Source organism: Trachypithecus francoisi, unplaced genomic scaffold (genome assembly GCF_009764315.1).
Source record: "Trachypithecus francoisi isolate TF-2019V2 unplaced genomic scaffold, Tfra_2.0 Lachesis_group19, whole genome shotgun sequence".
NCBI lineage: Eukaryota > Metazoa > Chordata > Mammalia > Primates > Cercopithecidae > Trachypithecus > Trachypithecus francoisi.
The window spans coordinates 22,258,414-22,278,298 of NW_022681464.1; the positions used below are offsets into that span (position 1 = coordinate 22,258,414).

Sequence of the window (19,885 nt, forward strand, 5' to 3'; positions counted from 1 at the left end):
GCCAGTGAGTGCAGAACCGGAGGAACACAAAGCTAGATAGGATTTTAAAGAGCCTACACAGTACCTACCCTTCAATGGCTAGTTATTTAACAGACCATAGATAACACAGATATAAATGCGAAAAGAATTGAGAGTTTAGTAAAAATTGACTAAAATGCTGCAATTACCATTTGGACAAAAAAAAAAAAAATAGTAGGCATAACTTATTCAGAAGCAGGTGGGGGACGGTCTTATAAATATTTGCAGAGATAGCCCCGTCAGCCCTGATAGTACCAAATAGAGGGAGTCAGAGAAGAACATCAAGCAAAAATGGTATCGATGACAGAAATGACAACAACCTATTCATCAGTGAGGTTCCATTTGAAAGTGTAATAAAAACTTTAATAGGACTCCACTTTAGTTGACATTTATTCCACCAGCTGCCATATATTTTTTAAAAGGTCACAACATTGTTCTATGTAGACACAGTTTATAAAGTACAAATTCTTAAAGAAATGAGAGATCTGCTATGTATAATCAAGGAGGTTCTAAAAATTCCCCAAGCACATCTTGCAGAGAGCTATGCACAAAGGCACGTCTGGCTACAAAACCGAGCAGTGAATTTATTAAGCCAATATTCCCATATGGGGGATTGAGGGAAGAACTACTCGTAATTCTACCTATCTGCTACCACTGACCAATCCTGCTCTGACTTCTTGGTTTCTCTGTATTTCATCTCTGAACCAAAATGCTGTGGTCAAGAAGATGACTTTGACCCATGTGTTTGCCTAAACCTGATCATATCCAAAGTGTGTTACTCTAGTACCCCATAACACTTCATTTATCAACACACTTTCCTTCCTTCCAACCTATATTTTACCCTCCGCTCAGTCGGCCCAGCTCCTCCAACCTTACTTTCCTTCCTATGCTGCCTGAACCTCATAATCAACCACATCTAATCAGTCAACAAGAACCTTACAAGTCTCCTAAAATCCTTCAACTCCTTCAAATTTGAGCCTTTGTAAATCTCTGACTTTTGCAAAATCTAACTTCTGGCACACGTGTAGCCAAGATAAATGCATAAATATTTAGCACTGCTGGGGTGAAAACCATATAAATAGACCAACTGTGTCCACTGCCATCTCTTCTCAAATGTGCCCTCAATGATACTCAGCAACTACTTTTTTCTGCAGGATGAAATTCTCTATGAAAATCCACCAAGCCACTTTTCATGACCTTTTTACTCTCCTGAAATCCCTGATCCTCTAGTTTCTTAGCAGACGCTTAGATACAGCACCATGCAGGTGAAAACTCTCACTTTCTACTGCATTTTCCACATTTACTTATTTTTTACTCTTTCTTTCCTGCTTCCCTCTGATCTCAGAAATCAATACCCCTTTTCTTTGTTTTTCTTAAATAAGCTTTATGTCCAATTTAAGTCAATTCTTTCTTATGTATTCTAAAACTTTTGTCAGTAAATCAAATCGTCTCTCTTCTATCTTAAATTTCTCCAATTAACTGCCTCAATTTTAAGCCAAAAGCATGTTTAAGTCTACCCTAGCTTTAAGAAATTACCAATTTTTGCTATTCTCAAATGCACAATAAACATAATGCCAAAAACATGTATTCGGCACCTCCTTCTCCCCCAAATTCAATTACCAAGTTTGGATGACTACTTCCAAAATGTCCAATATGGACTGAATTGTGCCTCCACAAAATTCACATATTGAAGCCTTAACCTCAACATGATTTTCTTTGGAGATAAGAGGTAATTAAGGTTAAATGAGGTCATAACAGCAAGGCCCTAGGCCAAGAGGCCAAGTAGAGAGGCCTCAGGAGAATCCCACCATACTGGCACCTTTATCTTAAACTTCAAGCCTCAAGAACTGTGAGAAAATAAACTTCTGTTGTAAGCCACTGGGGCTGTAGAATTTTGTAATGGCAGTGTGAGTAGACTGATACACAGTTCTTTTCCATTCTATAATATCTGTGGCTAAGGTTCTTACATTTATTAGACAAGTTAAATTAGCTTGCTAAGTAATTTCTCAGTCTATATTCACTCAATCACCACTACGGGAAACCTTTACTGAACACCTACTATGTGCTAGGCAAAATGAGGAGGAGAAACAAAGGACTGTCCTGAGGCCATTATTCCAATGAGGAAACAAACACTTGAACAAGTTAATTAGAGACTATAGGGAGTGCCAGGAAGGAAATAAACAGAAAAATAAGTCAAGAAACAACTAAAGAAGGTGTTCTAGGTGGGAGGGGAGGCAAGAAAAGCTTTTTGTGAAAAGCTTCTGGGGGATGAGAAGGAGCTGGTCTTGCCAAAAGCATCCCTGTCAGGAAAGCATTCCTGCAGAGCTATTAGGAAGCTAAGACGCAGAAAAGGCTTGGGTTTGAGGAAGAGGAAGGAGGGTCTGGCGAACCCCCAGAGCAAGCTGGGGAGTCTGGGACTCCTCCTCCTCTGCCCTACGCTTCAGTCCCTCACCACAGCTCTTTTTTAAAAACATAAATATATGTATGCCATGCACCAATGTAAAATCCTGGTATGTTCTACATAGTTTACTGACATTTGAAGCCTTTTTAAAAAATGCTTGTTCTAACCTACCTTGGTAGCCTCAATTTACTCACATTATATCCCAGCCATTTCAAATTATGTGTTGACAGACAAAATGTACTTTTCTGCCTTTGCATCGTGGGGACAAGCAACATCACGTGGAGAAAAAGGATGAGCTTGGAGTTGGACAAACCTGTGTTTCCATTCTCACTCCCATGGTTTTACTTGGAGAAAGTTGGCTTAGACCTTTTTCCTCCCCAACCCTCAGCTTCTACATATAGAAAGTGGGGTTGATAATACTGTTTAGAGCATTATGGTAAGAACTACTGATAATATATGCAGAAGACCCAGCATTATACCTAATCATCATTACTGGCACATATCCTCTACTGGAATCCCTCCACATTTCTTTACCTGATAACCTTCCTGTATCTTTCCAGACCCAGCCCAAATGACACCTCCCCTTTCAAGCCTTCTCTAAATCTTTTTTTTTTTTTTTTGAGACAGAGTCTCGCTCTGTCGCCCAGGCTGGAGTGCAGTGGCATGGTCTCAGCTCACTGCAAGCTCCGCCTCCCGGGTTCACCCCATTCTCCTGCCTCAGCCTCCTGAGTAGCAGCTGGGACTACAGGCGCCCGCCACCAGGCCCTGCTAAATTTTTGTATTTTTAGTAGAGACAGGGTTTCACCGTGTTAGCCAGGATGGTCTCGACCTGACCTCTTGATCCGCTCGCCTCGGCCTCCCAAAGTGCTGGGATTACAGGCGTGAGCCACTGTGCCCGGCCACCTTACGGACAATGTAATTATCTCCTCTATGTTCCCACAGCATGATACATATACTACAATCAGAGCACTGTTGTGTAATTATAGGCTTTTACATCTCTTTCTCCCCTCTAGAATAATTCTCTCTTTCAGGACAGGAACTGTAACTTATTAGCAGTTACATCATCAGAGCTAGCAGAGTCTGGTGAATTGTAGGCATTAAATATGCTTTGGTTGAATAAATGAAATGAAATATACATCCCATTCCTACCCCAAACCAGTATAATTTTCTTACACTTCTATTACTCAACTTCCTCACAAGGTCTGCTAGTCAAGAGTCCCAGCAGGCACAAACAGCTCCTTCAAGTTAGGATCATTTGAGGAGAGTAAAGTGATGACTTAAAAAGGTATGGCCCAGGGGCTGCAACATCAGAGGACAGTGCAGTAAACTAGAACTAATAATGGGAGTTAGTGTTTGACATGAATTGTGAGGGGAGGCAGAGCTTATCGGACCATGGACAGAGAGAGAACTGTATGGAGAGGACATCCTGGTAGGAGGTGGACAATGAATGAAGCCTATGCTGTCATTGCAGGGAGTATATGATGCTCAATCTCACTTTTCTCTATTCAATCCATTGCTGTGAATTCCCAATAGCTGAACCGAATTAGAATCCAGACAGCCTTCTCTTCCCTCCTCTGAACATTTAGGTATGATGCTTAAAGCACTGTAAGTATTTAGAGAAGGGGAGAGGGGTGCAGCCATGATCATGACAGTCCAGGAGGGGATCAGAGAACGAAGTGGGGTGAGGTAGCATGGAGAAGTGGCCTGGAGAGGAGTTTTAGAGTCCAACCACGGTGAGGAGGGAACCTGCACTGAGGAGCAGCCTGATGTGCAGTGTCAGAAGTCTAACAGGAAGAAGAAAATGTCCAAGCAAGGTGGGTGGCCTGTCATCGAGTCACAGCCTGTGTGCAATGAGGAGACCATCCACATGGGGGCGGTATGGTAGCCAAAATGGAAGACTGGCTACCTACAAGGCAATAATCAAATACCTAGATATATTAAGAGTAAGATAAGCTGGTTTCTCATTGTCAGAGAAGTTAGAGACATCTATGGAAAGAGAGGAAACTAGAATGGACCATGGGGTATTAGATTAGGATTGGGGTTATTAGATTAGGATTGGAGGTATCAGTGAACTCAGGATTACAAGATAGAGATATCTGGAAATAAATGTAGATATAAATTGTGTTATGTTTATATATTATGTAAATAGGCTCACACACTTCTTCTACATGATGTTCCTTGTCTCCAAGACAGAGAAGTTAAGGAAGCATTCACACATACACAGGTGCATGTACATGGGTATTCATACATATACATTAGTATACTTTTGTGAGATCTCTCTTAGATCTAGGAGCAGCAACACCCTTAACAAAAAAGAGCACACCTTTCATGACATCCTCCACTAATGGGAATCACAGCTTCTTGAAGAAAGGGTTCATTCCTGGACTGGGGCAGAGAAAGTATACTATAAGATCAGAACACTTTAACATGCTTCAAAATAAGGAAGTGATCAAAGAATGACTGAGGTTGGGCATGGTGGCTTACACCTATAATCCCAGCGCTTTGGGAGGTGAAGTTGGGGGGACCACTTGAGGACAGGAGTTTATAGACAACCCTTGGCAAGATAGTGAGACCCTATCTCTTAAAAATAAATAAATAAATAAATAATAATGGAGACATGTCAGAGTGCACAGCAGCCAGCTTTAATGGGCTCTTGTGGACCAAATGTGGGACAATTTAAGCATAATAGCCTAGTGAAAAAAGGAAATAATGAAGGCATACATAGAGATGCACACACACGTGTGTGTGTCTGTGTGTGTTTGTATATGAATACACTGAAAGTTTGAAGAGGAACAGGATATTTACACAGTTTAAAAGAACTTCCTCACAAAATACTATTTAATTACAAAAGGGAAAGGAGCAAGTTTATACTGGAAAAGCTTGGCAAATACACTTTAATACAATGATCAAGTGAACAGCATCAGTATTGAGTCAGATCAAAGTCGTGTGCCACCTAACAGGACGCAAGAAGAACGCAACATAATTTATTTTATTTCTCCCAAAGGTACATAATCTGAATCTGAGTAGGAGACATTATGCAAACTCAAATTGGTTTATAACGTTCAAAAGTGTCAAGGTCATGAATATCATGGAAAGACTAAAGAACTCATCCAAATGAAGGAAACTACAGAGACATTACAACTCCATGCAGTGACAGATTTAGTACTGGATGCTGTTGCTAAACGTGACACTACTGGGACAACTGGCTAAATTTGGATAGAATCTAAGAATTACATGATAATCATCACTGTTAATTTCCTGATTTTCACTGGTTACACTGTGCTTATGTAAGACAACATGTCCTTGTTTATAGAAAATACACCTTTCGGCCGAGTGCTGTGGCTAATGCCTGTAATCCCAGAACTCCGGGAGGCCAAGGCGGGTGGATCACCTGAGGTCAGGAGTCCAAAACCAGTTCGGCCAACATGGCGAAATCCCACCTCTACTAAAAAACAAAAAATTAGCCAGGTGTGGGGGCAGGCAGCCATAGTCCTAGCTACTTGGGAGGCTAAGGAAGGAGAATGGCTTGAACTCGGGAGGCGGACGTTGCAGTGAGCTGAGATCACGCCACTGCACACCTGGGTGTAAGGGTAAGACTGTCAAAAAAAAAAAAAAAGAAAGAAAAAGAAAAAAAAAGAAAATACACTTTTCAAGTCATCATATATTGGGGGAGAAAGTGACACTGGATCACCTGGCTGCAGACTTATTCTCAAATAAATAATAAATAAACTTCTTCTCAAACGCCTTCACATTTTCTAAAAGTTTGTGATTATTTCAACATTTTTTAAAAAAAGATGATGGAGGGCACAGGCCCTTCTGATGCAGTAGTCCACACACAGGCCAGCCTTCTGGAGAAAAGCAGCACAAAGACTGAAGTGTGGGTGTGAAGGGACAAATGAAAGATATCTCACTTAGTCTCCAGTGACTTCCCTTTGTACATCTGACACTATTGCTTGTATATGATTGACACATTGATGATCTCTCATGGATTTGTTATTTTCTATCTATTCTCTGGCTCTTTCCCATCCTCTTTCTTATCCACATTCTCCACAAATACATGTACTTCTCTGTGATGACTATGCTATCTCCCAATCTCATCAAATCCCATAGCAGACACAATAATCTATGAATATATTATCATTAACTCCATCTTCTACTGTCTTAAAACCTGCATACATAATGACTTTCTGGACATTTCAAAGAGTGGAAGCATTTCAATCCAACATGTCAAAAATAAAACTTAATTTCGGCTCCTCTTCAACAGGTGCTGTTAATTGCCTATCAAGCATCTACCCCAACCTGTATATCCCCTGGTAAAACTTGTAAAAAACAGATTTTTACAGTATCTCTGACCTCTACCATAAGTGTACCATTTTACTTCAGGAGATGATGAACACACTCTCTAAGCTCCAAGGACAGGCATATTTGGTTTAGGCCAATTTGTATACTCCATTCCCTTGGCTACAGTCATTGTTTAAGAAATGATCATGTGATCTAAATGGTACCACTAGTGTGAATCTTAGGTCTTTTGCTTGAAATACTAGTATTCTCCCCATGCACTGAGGCAAGTGCTCACATCTTGATTCAGATAGCCATCCTACACAAAGAGATTCGGGTTTAGAAAATATCAGCAAGGCAGAAGATTTTATGAAGTATTTATTTAAATAATTAAATGGACCTTCAATAATAACGGAGACCTAGGACCAACAACAAGAAGCCCACTCAAACTTCCATCTTCTAATTAACTGAGCCAACAAATGTCCTTTTATGACTTAAAAATCTTTGAGTTGGACTTTCTTTTACTTGCAGTATAATGTATGAAGAATAAACTTAAGTATAAAACTAGATACAGCAATGTGATAAAACTGGGGTAAATTTAAAATATAATCTAAGATAATCAGAACTTTACAAAACAGAATGGGAAGTACAAATATAGGAAAACAAAACACCCAGAAAGACTGCCTTGACAGCCGGCATTGTCAAGATAAATGTGAAACTCAGTTCCCATATTTTGAGGATGTAATACTGGAATGAACCCGTTTCACACGGGTCCAGAGTAGGAGGTCCTTTTAGGACTACTTCATACTAGAAAACAGTAGAAACTTGGGGTAGTCAAAGGAGGAAAACAAGAAACCGAGGAGTTTCAGATTTTGTAAACTATGTGAAGACATAATTGAAATTTTAGGTATTTCACATAATTGTAGGACCTTCCACTGGCTCTAATAAATCTATGTAATCAAATTCCCATTCCCATGCCATCTCCACTCATTATGGCCACGAAATAATGGTGTTCATCTTCATTTGGACATTTGCAATAAGCTAGACTAAAACAGCAGCAGTTTTGCTAGTTTGTTGCACCAAGTCACCTATCCCTTTCTGCTAGAAAAGAAGGTTGAGTCCACCTTTGACAGAAAGAGAGCATACTAGCTCTAAATTTCTCGCTATAAAATGCTGACAGGCCCACAGAGCTTCTCTTTCTTAAGTCACTCTAGAAAAAATCTCTAGTTGCCTTCTAGACCTTTAACAATCCCATTTTATAGCTGTCATTTATTCCTCTTCATCGTGGTAGAAAATATGTCTGGAATTCATTCCTTCCACTTCCAACTCCAATACCAAGGTCAAACATTTATCTCATACCTCAACTACTGCAACTGTCTCCTAACCAGCCTCTCTGTGTCTTATCTTTCTGCTGTCCAATCCATCATTCACAGAGATGCTTGCTCCCAAAAAAGAAAATAAGGACTGCATTTTATGTATCCTTTGGATTCTCTTCCCTTCTCCTATGCCCAGGCATGAGAATACATGTTTAAACTATTTCTTGTATGTCATTTCCCATTTGACAAGTTTTTGATGGTACCTACTGGTGTCAGAAAAAGTTCAAAGAGTTTAGCCTACAATCAGGCCATCAAGGTTGTAGACCATATTCTCCTTCAGCAGAATAGCCCCCCATTTTCTCCTTTAGGTGGCTCCAGTCATACGGAGACACTAAATCTTCTGGAACACACAAGCAATATGTCTTTGTAAATAGCAGGCCTTTCCTTTGTAAAATTCACTTTTCTTTGGCTCTACTTAAGAAACACCCACCAGTCCTTTAAGGTTCAACTTAAGCATCCTCTCTACTATAAAAATCTTCTCCAATACTACATTCAGATTAAACTTCTTCATCCTGTACATCTTCAAAAGACTTTCTTTGTACTTCTATTATGACATTTATATGATTCTAACTGGTTTTATACTAAACTTTGTAAAACACTTATCCATTTATTAAACTTCTTTTCTAGTAGTGAGCAGAGTATTACATTTCCATATGAAGTTGTTTTTCTCCCTTCTGTTATTCTTCCACAAGATTTATTCTTGTATCCTCCACAAGATCCATTCCTGCATACAGCATACAATATATGCTCAGTAAATATTTTTTGAATAAAAAAAGTTTCTCAATGGACTAAGTGTTATTCAAGGACGAGCACTGTGCCTTATTCAATTATATTTCTCAAGCGACTAGAAAAAACTGAGTAACACAAACTGCTAGAGGTTGAAGAAAATATTGGGCTTAGACTCTGGCCCCCAATATTTTACTAAAACTAGGACAATCTGTTAGTTTTTCATTACAAAAATATGTATTGAGTACACTTTTGGTATGTTTTGGGGGTTGTGTCCCCTCCAAACCTCATGTTGAAATGTGACCTCCAATACTGGGGGTGGGCCTAGTGGGAGGTGTTTGGCTCCTGGGGGCAGATCTCTCATGAATGTCTTGGTGCTGTCCTCATAGCAGTAAGTGAGTTCTCCCTCTGTGAGTTCAAGAGAGATCTGGTTGTTTACAAGAGTCTGGCACTTCCTTCCTCTCTCTCTTGCTCCCTCCCCTGCCATATGACATGACTTCACCTTCTACCATGAGTATAAGCTTCCTGAGGTCCTCATGAGAAGCAGATGCCAACAGTATGCTTTGTGTATAGCCTGCAAAACCATGAGCCAAATAAATCTTTTTTCTTTTTAAATTACCCAGCCTCAGGCATTCTTATAGCAATGCAAATGGACTAACACAGCTGTAGATGCCAAACCTTATTTCTGAAGCTGGAGACAGATTTGTAAACTGCACCTGTGTTGAAGTGGAGGACGTTGTTGTATAAGCTAATAAATCAGATCTCTCCCCCAAAAGTTTCTAACCCCTAAATTCTAAGTCACACAAGCTTGTAACTGAGGAGTCATCAGTGGCTCCTTCCTATACCTGCTTCAAGTGTTATTTAACAAAATGTAAAACTGTGACTACTGGAGAACAAGGTGGTGAAGGAGAATGAGGATAAGGATGATGACAGCTGCATTTTTCTCCTCCTCTTTAATTTCAACTCAATCCTCCAAAATCAAACCCTCATTATGCCTTTTGGGAACAACTAAAATTCCTTTAAAACTATTCTTTCTACTTTCATGTTTCCCATGCCTGTCATTCTCTTTCAGTACTGTCAGAATAATTTCCTTAAAAAGTAATGGTCTTATTACATCATAGCTCCATTCAAAATCCCTCAATGGCTTTGTATTACAGATGCAGGGAGAACACCAGACTCCTCAGCTTCATATTCAAGCAATATTCCAGTCAACTTCCAATCTGTCCTTCCAAAATCATTTGCACCATTCTTCCTACAATCCAGACTTCCACCAAATTAGCTTTTGATTTTGTACCCTTGGACTCTCACTTGGCACTTTTCCATTCATTTAATTCAGATTCTACCTCTGTATCTCAAGGCCCAATTCAAGAATTTTAAATTTGACTCTGATATTTCCCTTCTGCATATAAAAGTGCAATATACTTTGTACTTTTCCCCTCAAGCTTACCTGTTTCTAACTCATATTTTGGTTACTTACAAACACAGTTTATGTATCCAACTACAGTGCATTTAATCACTCATTCAATAAGCATTTACTGTCTTGCTATTACTCCAAAGCACCCAGAACATATATTCAGGGTAGATATTAAGTAAATGTTGTTGAAAGAGAAAAAACTCCTATTGAAATGAAAATGTACCCAAAATCAAAATAATCTCTTTCCAAATATGAACAATAATCACCACCAAAGAGATACATATATGTTGCTTATCATATTTAAATATGTATGAAAGAAGATGGGTAAGTCAGTAGAAAACAGAATCAAATAAAAAGCTAAGAAAACTTATTCAAAGTAATATGGAAATATTGAATAAATTTTGTCCACTTCAATTCATGGATGTACCTATCATCTCAAGACACAAATTCATAAATATACATGCATTAAGTCCATCAATTGAAAATGATACACAGTTTCAGAATTTACTGAAATAAGAATCATAAGGGAATGTTTCATAGACAGCAGTTAATAAATTTTGTGAAATTTAATAAAAGTTTATGTGATGAAATTTTTTTCCTTTTCCTTCCTAAGCAAACAGCCTTAAAAGATGATTGATGCCTGCTATTATGCATCTATTTTTGTATTTCCTTATTTTAGAAGCTTTTCAAAAATATAAAAATACACTTAAAGCATTTCCAGATATATTTTAAAAATGGTAAAAGGTGATTATTTATAGGCAATCATATTCATACTGATAAGACTCTCAGAGAGCAATTGCAAACATAAATTTTAAATGCCTTTTGGAAATAGTTGAGGATGAAAACATTTACATAATTTCTTAGAAACCTTGGCTTTTTATTGCTGCATTTCAATATTCCCTCTGGGCAAAGGAGCAGCTACTCTAAAGATTTATTTGATAATGGAATGCTTGATTTCTTTGTTTTCCCTTTCCAATGTAAGTTTATAGTTTTCACTCTACCACAATGTACCGTATTTTAAAATGTGAATTGGCTCACTATTAAGAATAAAAATGGTTCTGTTTTAGCGGATTAAATAAGCTAATGACAGCAATAAATAGATACACATAAATTACAGAAATATACTATATCTGTATATAAGTCATCTTTGATAACAGCCCTGCCTCTTCATCATAATGTAACTAGTGGCTGATATCAAATGTCTAAAACTTCTACTTACCTGCCTATCCACTTCTGGGAGCAAAAGCAGGAGGTATTGTTGAAAATGCTGAGGTAAAGAAGCAAACGTATGTTTATTTATTAATGCCCTCAAGTTAGTGTTGACAAGAATAGATCCTGGGGTTTCTATGTCAATGTCCTCAGCTTTGGTCCATTTCAAGTGCCCTGTGATGAACAAGCAAGAGGCATGAATTTACTACAGGTAGAGGGAAATGTGTATGGATGTACACACAAACACAGCCATGTATAGCTAGTGAACATGTATATTCAATTATATGTTTTTTTCTATCCCTTTTACAAATGGTATTTCAGAAGAGAAATTCCCAAAGCTTCTTCCATTATGTTTCCGTCTGGCTTCAGTTATCTTTAGTTTTCATAATGTATACTTCACTCAATATCTTCTATATTTTTAGCTCAAAGTAGCACCAGGTTCCAATAAAAAAAAAAATTAGTTGTGAGTTTCCAGTTAATCAGAGTTTTCAAAAACTCCAAATGCATGAACAGTAATAACTACCATTCATGTATGTTCTATAAGACCTAGGATTAGTGATAACAGAAACAACAGTACTGTTAATTTTAATAGGGATAATTACAGCAAAAATAGCTGCGTGTTCCTCATGTGTCAGGCAATGCACTAAGCACTGGATTATTTCAGAAGGTTCCTATTTAAGGCATTTCCACAGGTGATAATTTAAAAAGCATTAAAAAAAAAAATTAGATTGGGCGCAGTGGCTCAAGCTTATAATCCCACCACTTTGGGAGGCTGAGGCAGAAGTCTTGCCTGAGCTCAGGAGTTTAAGGCCTGTTTGGGCAAAATGGTGAGACCACATCCCCACAAAAAATATTTTTTAAAAATTAGCTAGGTGTGGTGGCATGCACCTGTGTTCCCAGCTACCCCAGAATCTGAGGTGGGAGGATCGCTTAAGCCCAGGAGGTAGGAGTACAGTGAGCCATGATTGTGCCACTGCACTCAGCCTCAATGACAGAGTGAAACTCTCAAAAAGTAAAAAATGAAAATAAATTAGCCACTATGTCTGAAATGCAAATATGCTCTGCAGGATAATTCCACAACTCAAGGCACACTGACCTCCAACAGAAAGCTGAATGTAGAGTTCCCATCTCAAAATCATGACACACAAGAAAATAACATACCATAAGGGACAATCAACTGAGGCATCAAACAGACAGAAGAATTACTATTCCATTACTTGAGCTATGATAACTACTTGAATGTGATTATAAAGAGTATGTTTTAAATCAGAGGTCAGAAAATTATGGCTCATGATTTATATCTGGTCCAATGCTTGTTTTACCAAATAAAGTTTTACTAGAACAACATCATGTCCAGTCGTTTATATATTGTGTATGTCTGCTTTTGCACTACAATGTGGAGCTGAAGAGTTGTTACAGAAATCACCCGGCCTGTAAAACCTACAGTATTTACTCACTGGCCCTTGACGGAAACAGTTTGCCAATCCTTGTTTTAAATAACTAAAGATAAAAGGGTGAATTTTTTTAATTATGAAAAAATAGGATACTATAGTAAAAGAACAGTCAAACTTTAAAGAGAACCAAATAATACTTCTAGAAATACAAATTTAATTAAGACATCTAAAAATGTTTCAGTGGAGAAAAAAATTATTGAGTAATTAAGATACAAACTTAAGGAAATAATTAGATGATAGTGTAAAAATGATGAATCAAAATGTGATAGGGAATACAAAGAATGTAATAAGAAGCCAAAATGTATGTTTACAGAAGGTTCTGAATTTAAAAAAAATAGATTGCAGAGAGGCAATATTTGAAAAGCTAAATATTTTTCAGAATTGAAATAATGATTAAAGTTCTTAAATAAAAGCTACATACCAAATCTCAAGAGAGATAAATACCCATTCCTCCATCTAGTGTTGAAATCTCCAAACATTAATAATAAAAGGAATATCTTAAAACTACTTTTAACAAAAACTCGATTATCTCCAAGAAATTACAATGAGATGAATAGAAATATTATCAATAAATCAATAAAGAAGACAGTTAAATCTCTTTAAAAGGGCAAGAGAAATTGTGTCAATTTAGAATTTCATTTATAACTATGTCTCTAAAAAATGACAATGACGGCAATTATAAGAATGTTTTTGGTATCCTAAATTGAAACTCTATCCCTTAGAGAATCTTGCTAAAATAACCACTAGTGTACGTTCTTAACAAATAAAGAAATTTTATCAAAGAAGAAATTCAATGGTTGCAGAGGCAAGGATAAGCAAAGAGACTAATAATAGACATGAGTAAATCCAAACAAACATTCATTGTAAAAAATAATACTAATGACTTATGGAGGAATCAAACAAAATGGAAATAAAATACTTCACAATAACTATATGCAACATGGTAAGATGTAATTGAAATGAGGGCACTATAAAACTCTGATATGCTGGCCGGGCGCGGTGGCTCAAGCCTGTAATCCCAGCACTTTGGGAGGCCGAGACGGGTGGATCACGAGGTCAGGAGATCGAGACCATCCTGGCTAACATGGTGAAACCCCGTCTCTACTAAAAAAAATACAAAAAATTAGCCGGGCGATGTGGCGGGCGCCTGTAGTCCCAGCTACTCGGGAGGCTGAGGCGAGAGAATGGCATAAACCCGGGAGGCGGAGCTTGCAGTGAGCTGAGATCCGGCCACTGCACTCCAGCCTGGGCCACAGAGCGAGACTCCGTCTCAAAAAAAAAAAAAAAAAAAAAAACTCTGATATGCTTTGGGAACAGCCATATGAACTAGTTCTTTATTTTGTTAAAACTGTACATAGCTATTGGAAGAAAAAAAAGAATTACAATTTCCAAATAAATGGATAGATGGAAAAAAATCAATCAAATGGAAGGCAGAAAAGGAGGAAAAAAATTAAACAAAATTAAGAACAAAACAATCACAATAAAGGTAACTGGATTTCCACATTAGATTTTAAAAATAACAACATCCATTTACTTGCTGCTTAGAAGAAATACACTTAAAATAAAAATTATATGGAAAGAATAATAATTAGAAAATGAATAAACTAAAAACTACTAATCAGAAATTCAAAACAACAAAAAAGCCATACTGCAATACTAACTAACATCAGATCAGATAAACAAAGGTAAAAATATCTATTATTAGGGATGAGAAAGGTCATTCCTTAAGTGTTTAAGGATTAATTTACTGCGAATATATAGTGACCTTGAACCTACATTCATTTAAATAGTACAGCCTCAACATGTCAAACTCAGGTAACAACAAAGAAATTAACATCACATAATGTTACCAGAAAGTCTTAACATATATTACCAAAACCTGATAAATTGGATTCAAAACAAAAATTGTCTTAAGGTTACAGAGGACTTTTACAACTCAATAATCAATCTTGAACCAACAAATTTAACACAGGGTATTGTACTGAGCCATTAGAAAAAGGAGTTTTTTCCCCAGCATTCAAAAGCAACAAGAAAACAAAACATAACACAACTGTCCAGTGAGTCTCAACAGATACTGAAGAATAATCTAAAGCCTCATCTTTCTGCCCCAAAAGAAATTAAATACAGTACCATATTACAAAGGTATCAATTGTCTAACACCCCACATATCCATTATATGTTTAGACATTCAAAAACACACTTGTATGTACTTTACAGGTTACAGAAAAAAAAAAACTGTAACGGAAATTATAAAGTATTTGAATTTTTAATGGTACCAAATTTTTTCATATGCCACTCAATTGATTTTAAAGGTAAATTGCATATATTAGAGGGTAGAAAAAATTCAAAATTAAAAGTTTACATGTAAAAATAATGAAGTTAATGAATGAACTAAAGAATAATTAGAAAGAAGGAAGGAAAGATGAAAAGAAAAAAGCAGACATTCATTAAACAGAAAACAATAATGAAAACCATCAACAATAAAAAATATTTTTTATTAAGCTCTTAAAAGACATCTCTGGCCTGAGATGGTATAAACAAATGTGAAGAGGAATGACAGGTAAAGACACAATACTTGATAGAGTACATATTTAAAGGTAGATATAATTATAATTAAAAGTAGATTTTAAAAAACATAATATTATGACTGTTTACAATGTCATTGAAGACAAATTATTTTAAGTTTTATACATTTCCAAATTTAACCTGAAAAGAGAAAGATAAATGTGTAAAATATTTTTAAAAAATGAATTTGTGCCCTCTTTCCCACATATACACAAAGCACAAATTATACAAATTATAAACGGCTCTAAAGATAAATTGTATGTGGGGTAGGAGACTTACTTTCTTTACTTAGTCTCTGGAACTTCCTATTTCATCATATACATATTTCAGAAAAAAAGAAAAAACTTCTTCAATTGACTTTATAAAAATAATATAACCTTTATTACAAAAGAAAGAGAAGTAGGACAATATGAGAGAGACTGTACTAGCCAATCTTACAAATACATAACATTTTACAAGTTATTTCTATTCAAAAAATCTAATATTTGTTGAGTTGAGATGTCGGGTATGTAGGTGTCTGTTCTACTAGCATGTGTATTTTTCTATATGTTTGAAATATTTCACAATAAAAACCTTACACCAGAATTAGGAAGAAGCTTCTTTTCTCAGAAGTAGAGGCAAAGGCCAAACCTAGAGGCAAAAATGTTGAAAAATACATATATATGAAAAAAATTTTGCTTAATTCTTATTAAATGGCATAAATATTCTCATGTAACAGAGTTGAGGTCATTTCTTGAGAGTGACTCTGATTGGAGGAAATGTTAGAAAACTGAGAAAAATGTAAAACTTTTTATTTTCTACTTCTGAAACATGTCATGAGCAATGTGAGAAATAGGAACTTACACTGCTATTATTTAGTATGGTTCAAAATGTTTAAGAATATCAGAATAAAGACGCTTCAGAGAGGCACATAGTCTTTTATGACAAAGTCAAAAGAAGAACTATTTCAAAGATGTCCACCTAAGCAAAAATATGTTTTATGATTTTGGAACAAAGACAGAGAAGATGAACTAAATTTCTTGCCACAAAGGATGTTTAATTCCATTTTAATTATCCTTACACGTGTACTCTTAATTGGCTTAAGAACAATCCAATTAAATATGATTGTCTTATCTCATTAAAGTTGGTACCTCATATCTCCCAACAGTACCCAGAGAAGGAAAAAAGATGTAGTCGTTTTAGCGTTTAATTCCCAGACACTTGGCCTAGAGGGTCTGAGGTCGGGCAAAGGAGAAAAGAAGCAACAATTGCTACATTGCCACAGTCTATGCTATACAAGAAGACACCCGACTGATCTCATGATAAAAATCATGGGGAATGTGTTCCACCAGGGTGAAGGAAATTCTCTATTTGGCCACAGGGAGTTCGAAGACCACCAACCTGTGAAAGTTGCAGGCTCCAGAACTCTTGTTGATCACTGGGTAGTCTGCTGGCTTCTGGACTCACATTTCCCAGAAGGGAGCCCATACAAGGATTATGCATGAAGTGTGCACACACAGAGACACAGACACACTCACACAGAGAAGTACACGCAAAAGGCAGACCAGGCAGACAAGAAGCACTGCTCAAACACAGAGTTCTACACCAAAGAGTTCCTCATGCTCTCAAGAAATTAGAGAGGAACGATTCCGAAAAACAGGTCTGCTAGGTGTAGTGGCTCACGCCTGTAATCCCAGCTACTTAAAAGTCTGAAGTGGGAGGACTGTTTGAGGCCAGGAGATCCAGACTAGCCTGAAAAACAGCAAGACCCTGTATCTAAAACAAACAAACAAACACTAGCATAATGGCCCATGCCTGTAGTCCCAGTTACTTGGGAAGATGAGGAAGAAGGATTTCTTGAGCTCAGGAGTTTGAGGCTGCAGTAAGCTATGATGGTATCACTGCACTTCAGCTTGCACATCAGAGCGAGACTATGTCTCTAAAATGAAATTAAATTAAGTGGCGCTCAGAGAAGAAAAATCAGCTTCCAAAGAATAAAATCTAATGGGAAAAATATCTATCAGGGGCAAAATCTAATCAATATACAACATGAATCAATGTAGTCTTCATAAATGAAGAAATTGTGTAAAAAGTCTACATGGAGCACTGAGTCCATTAAAATATAGTACCAGGGTTAATGAACTATAGGAATTATGGTTAAACAAATACAACATAAATGTTATCAACTTTGATATTCAAAAAATGTTGTAACAAGAACATGCAGGTAGGAAGGTCTGTAGTGTAATTATTTCCCTATCTTTTAAAAATATATTGTCCAAAGTTGAAATGAGTAGTTAAAAAGGTAATCATTCTTATTTCAGTTTCTCATATTTGTAATAACTCTGGAGAAAACCTTTAGATATAAATATATCTTGTGGCAATATTTAACAATTTTGTTTTTTAGTTTTACTTTTTTATTATTTAATATAAAATTAAATTTTGTACTTTTAACTCAAATGGTGTAATACAGGTTTTCTAATACCTCTGGCTATAGATACACAGTAAGAAATGTCAAATAACGTTTATAATGCACTGGAGAGAATTATTTTGGATGAAAAGATGTGCGGTTATTATTCAAACTTTATTTTTATATTTATGCTTTGGTTTATTTAAAGAGTATGTACCATTTTATAAAACCAACAAAGCTATAATTCTTCACTCCAAAAACATTAAACCAAATAAAATACATTGGAATGAATCCCAGAAGTTAAGCCCACCAAGGACATTTATTAAAACCCCCTTGGAGACATCCATTAGAAGCTTACATTTGTTTAGCAAGCACTTTTTAAACTCTTACTACGTGATTGAGTAGGAAGAAGTATAATTAAAACTACTTTAGGTCAATGACCTTGAATTCAAAGAACTTACATTTTAGTTAGGGAAAATTGTAAGACATCAAGATATAGAAAACAAGTGGTAAGAGGGTAAGAGTATATTACTAAAGAAAGTTTAAAGTATTCACAAATCTGTGTTCTAAGTGCCATGAAGACAATGAGATGATAATGTACTAGGATTGTCTCAGAAATCTTCATGGGAGAGGGTTTTAAGTGGTTTATCCTTTGCTAAGGCAAGGAGAGAGGGTATTATTAAAACAACTGATTAGGCAAGAAAAACATATGCTTCTAACCACATTTGCAGCTGGCACCTACCCTTCATCCCAGCAGATGAAGTTTCTACTGCCTGGTTATTTGGTAGTTTAACATTTACTGTTATAATAATTTTCAAGGTCTATAATAAAGGAGTCCTTGTAGACATTGTTAGCATTTGTTTTATGCATATCAGAACAGTGTTTTCTATTGTACTTGATTAAGAAATAGGAAAGGGACCACCAAAGTTTTGTTTTGTTTCATTATAACCTCATCAGAGAAATACATACCATTTTAGAAGCACTATATTTTTCAACTGCACTCACCCCGTGACCAAGTCTATTCAATCAGTGGGCCACTCAAAGAAATATCATCATAGTTTTCATGCAGAACCCTGGCCATGGGCAAACAAACAGAACAAAACCAAAAACCTACATCAACAGTTGTAGCTTCCCAAGCTGGGTGGTATATTTCTCAGGAGAACTTCGAGATTACCATCAGAATTAGAATGACTGAGGAAATTTTTTTCTTTTATTTTCAACTTAAGATTTAAAACTGAGGTTGAGAAATTTTGAAGCTTCTTATTATCATTCTTGTTTTATTCTGTGCTTCTAACCCTCTCTAGGGAAGCTGAGCATGAAAGAGTCTGAGGGGGCCTATGGTGCCTCCTATACTGAAGAGTGTTGAGAGAACATACTGGGGTCCATTGTGTCTTGGGCTACACTCCTTAGATTTAAGGCCCAAGTGAAACCCATGCCTTGCACAGGGTGAATATCTTGCAATCTGATAAAGCAACTAATTGCTAGAAATCAAGAGGAGGCACTTAGGGGACAATTAGAAGAACTTTGTATCCTTTCAGGAAAATATCACAATGAGAAAAAAATTGTACACTTATACCCTGAACTCTGGTTTTCACTGGATTTTGTTTCAGAATTATTAACTTAAATTAGAACAGACTTACAGCATTTGTTTTAATTCAGCATGGTTTCAACAGGTTAGGACTTATACATACCTACTACTACCTAGAGAAGGCAAGTAAAGTAAAAAACCTCATTTCCAAGACCATATGAATTAGATGTCTAACTCGGGTGGAAAAAAAAATAGAATAGGGAATACAGGCTGTCTCTATCTGGCTGGCTAAAGGATATGAGGGGGGATCACTCCTTTGCATTGGATCTGCTACATGCTAGTACACAAAGAATGACCTTCTCCACAAACACAGGACCATTTCTATTCAAGAAGATGGGAGGAACTTCACTATGCTGGACTCTCTAGAAAGTGTCATGCATTCATCCAAACTTCTAAGTCATTCAGCTCATTAGAATCAGTCATTCATTCCAAACTCACTGAGAACCTACTAAACACAAGGGCTATGAAGG

At 36.6% G+C, this 19,885-nt stretch overlaps 1 protein-coding gene across 1 annotated transcript in view; it reads right to left on the reverse strand.

The window, feature by feature from the left end:
• ASXL3 (ASXL transcriptional regulator 3) overlaps positions 1-19,885 on the reverse strand; it is a 171,945-nt gene that overhangs the window by 54,656 nt on the left and 97,404 nt on the right. Inside the window, 1 exon segment of the mRNA XM_033178027.1 lies at positions 11,433-11,596. Within this exon segment, the coding sequence (XP_033033918.1) occupies positions 11,433-11,596 (164 nt within the window).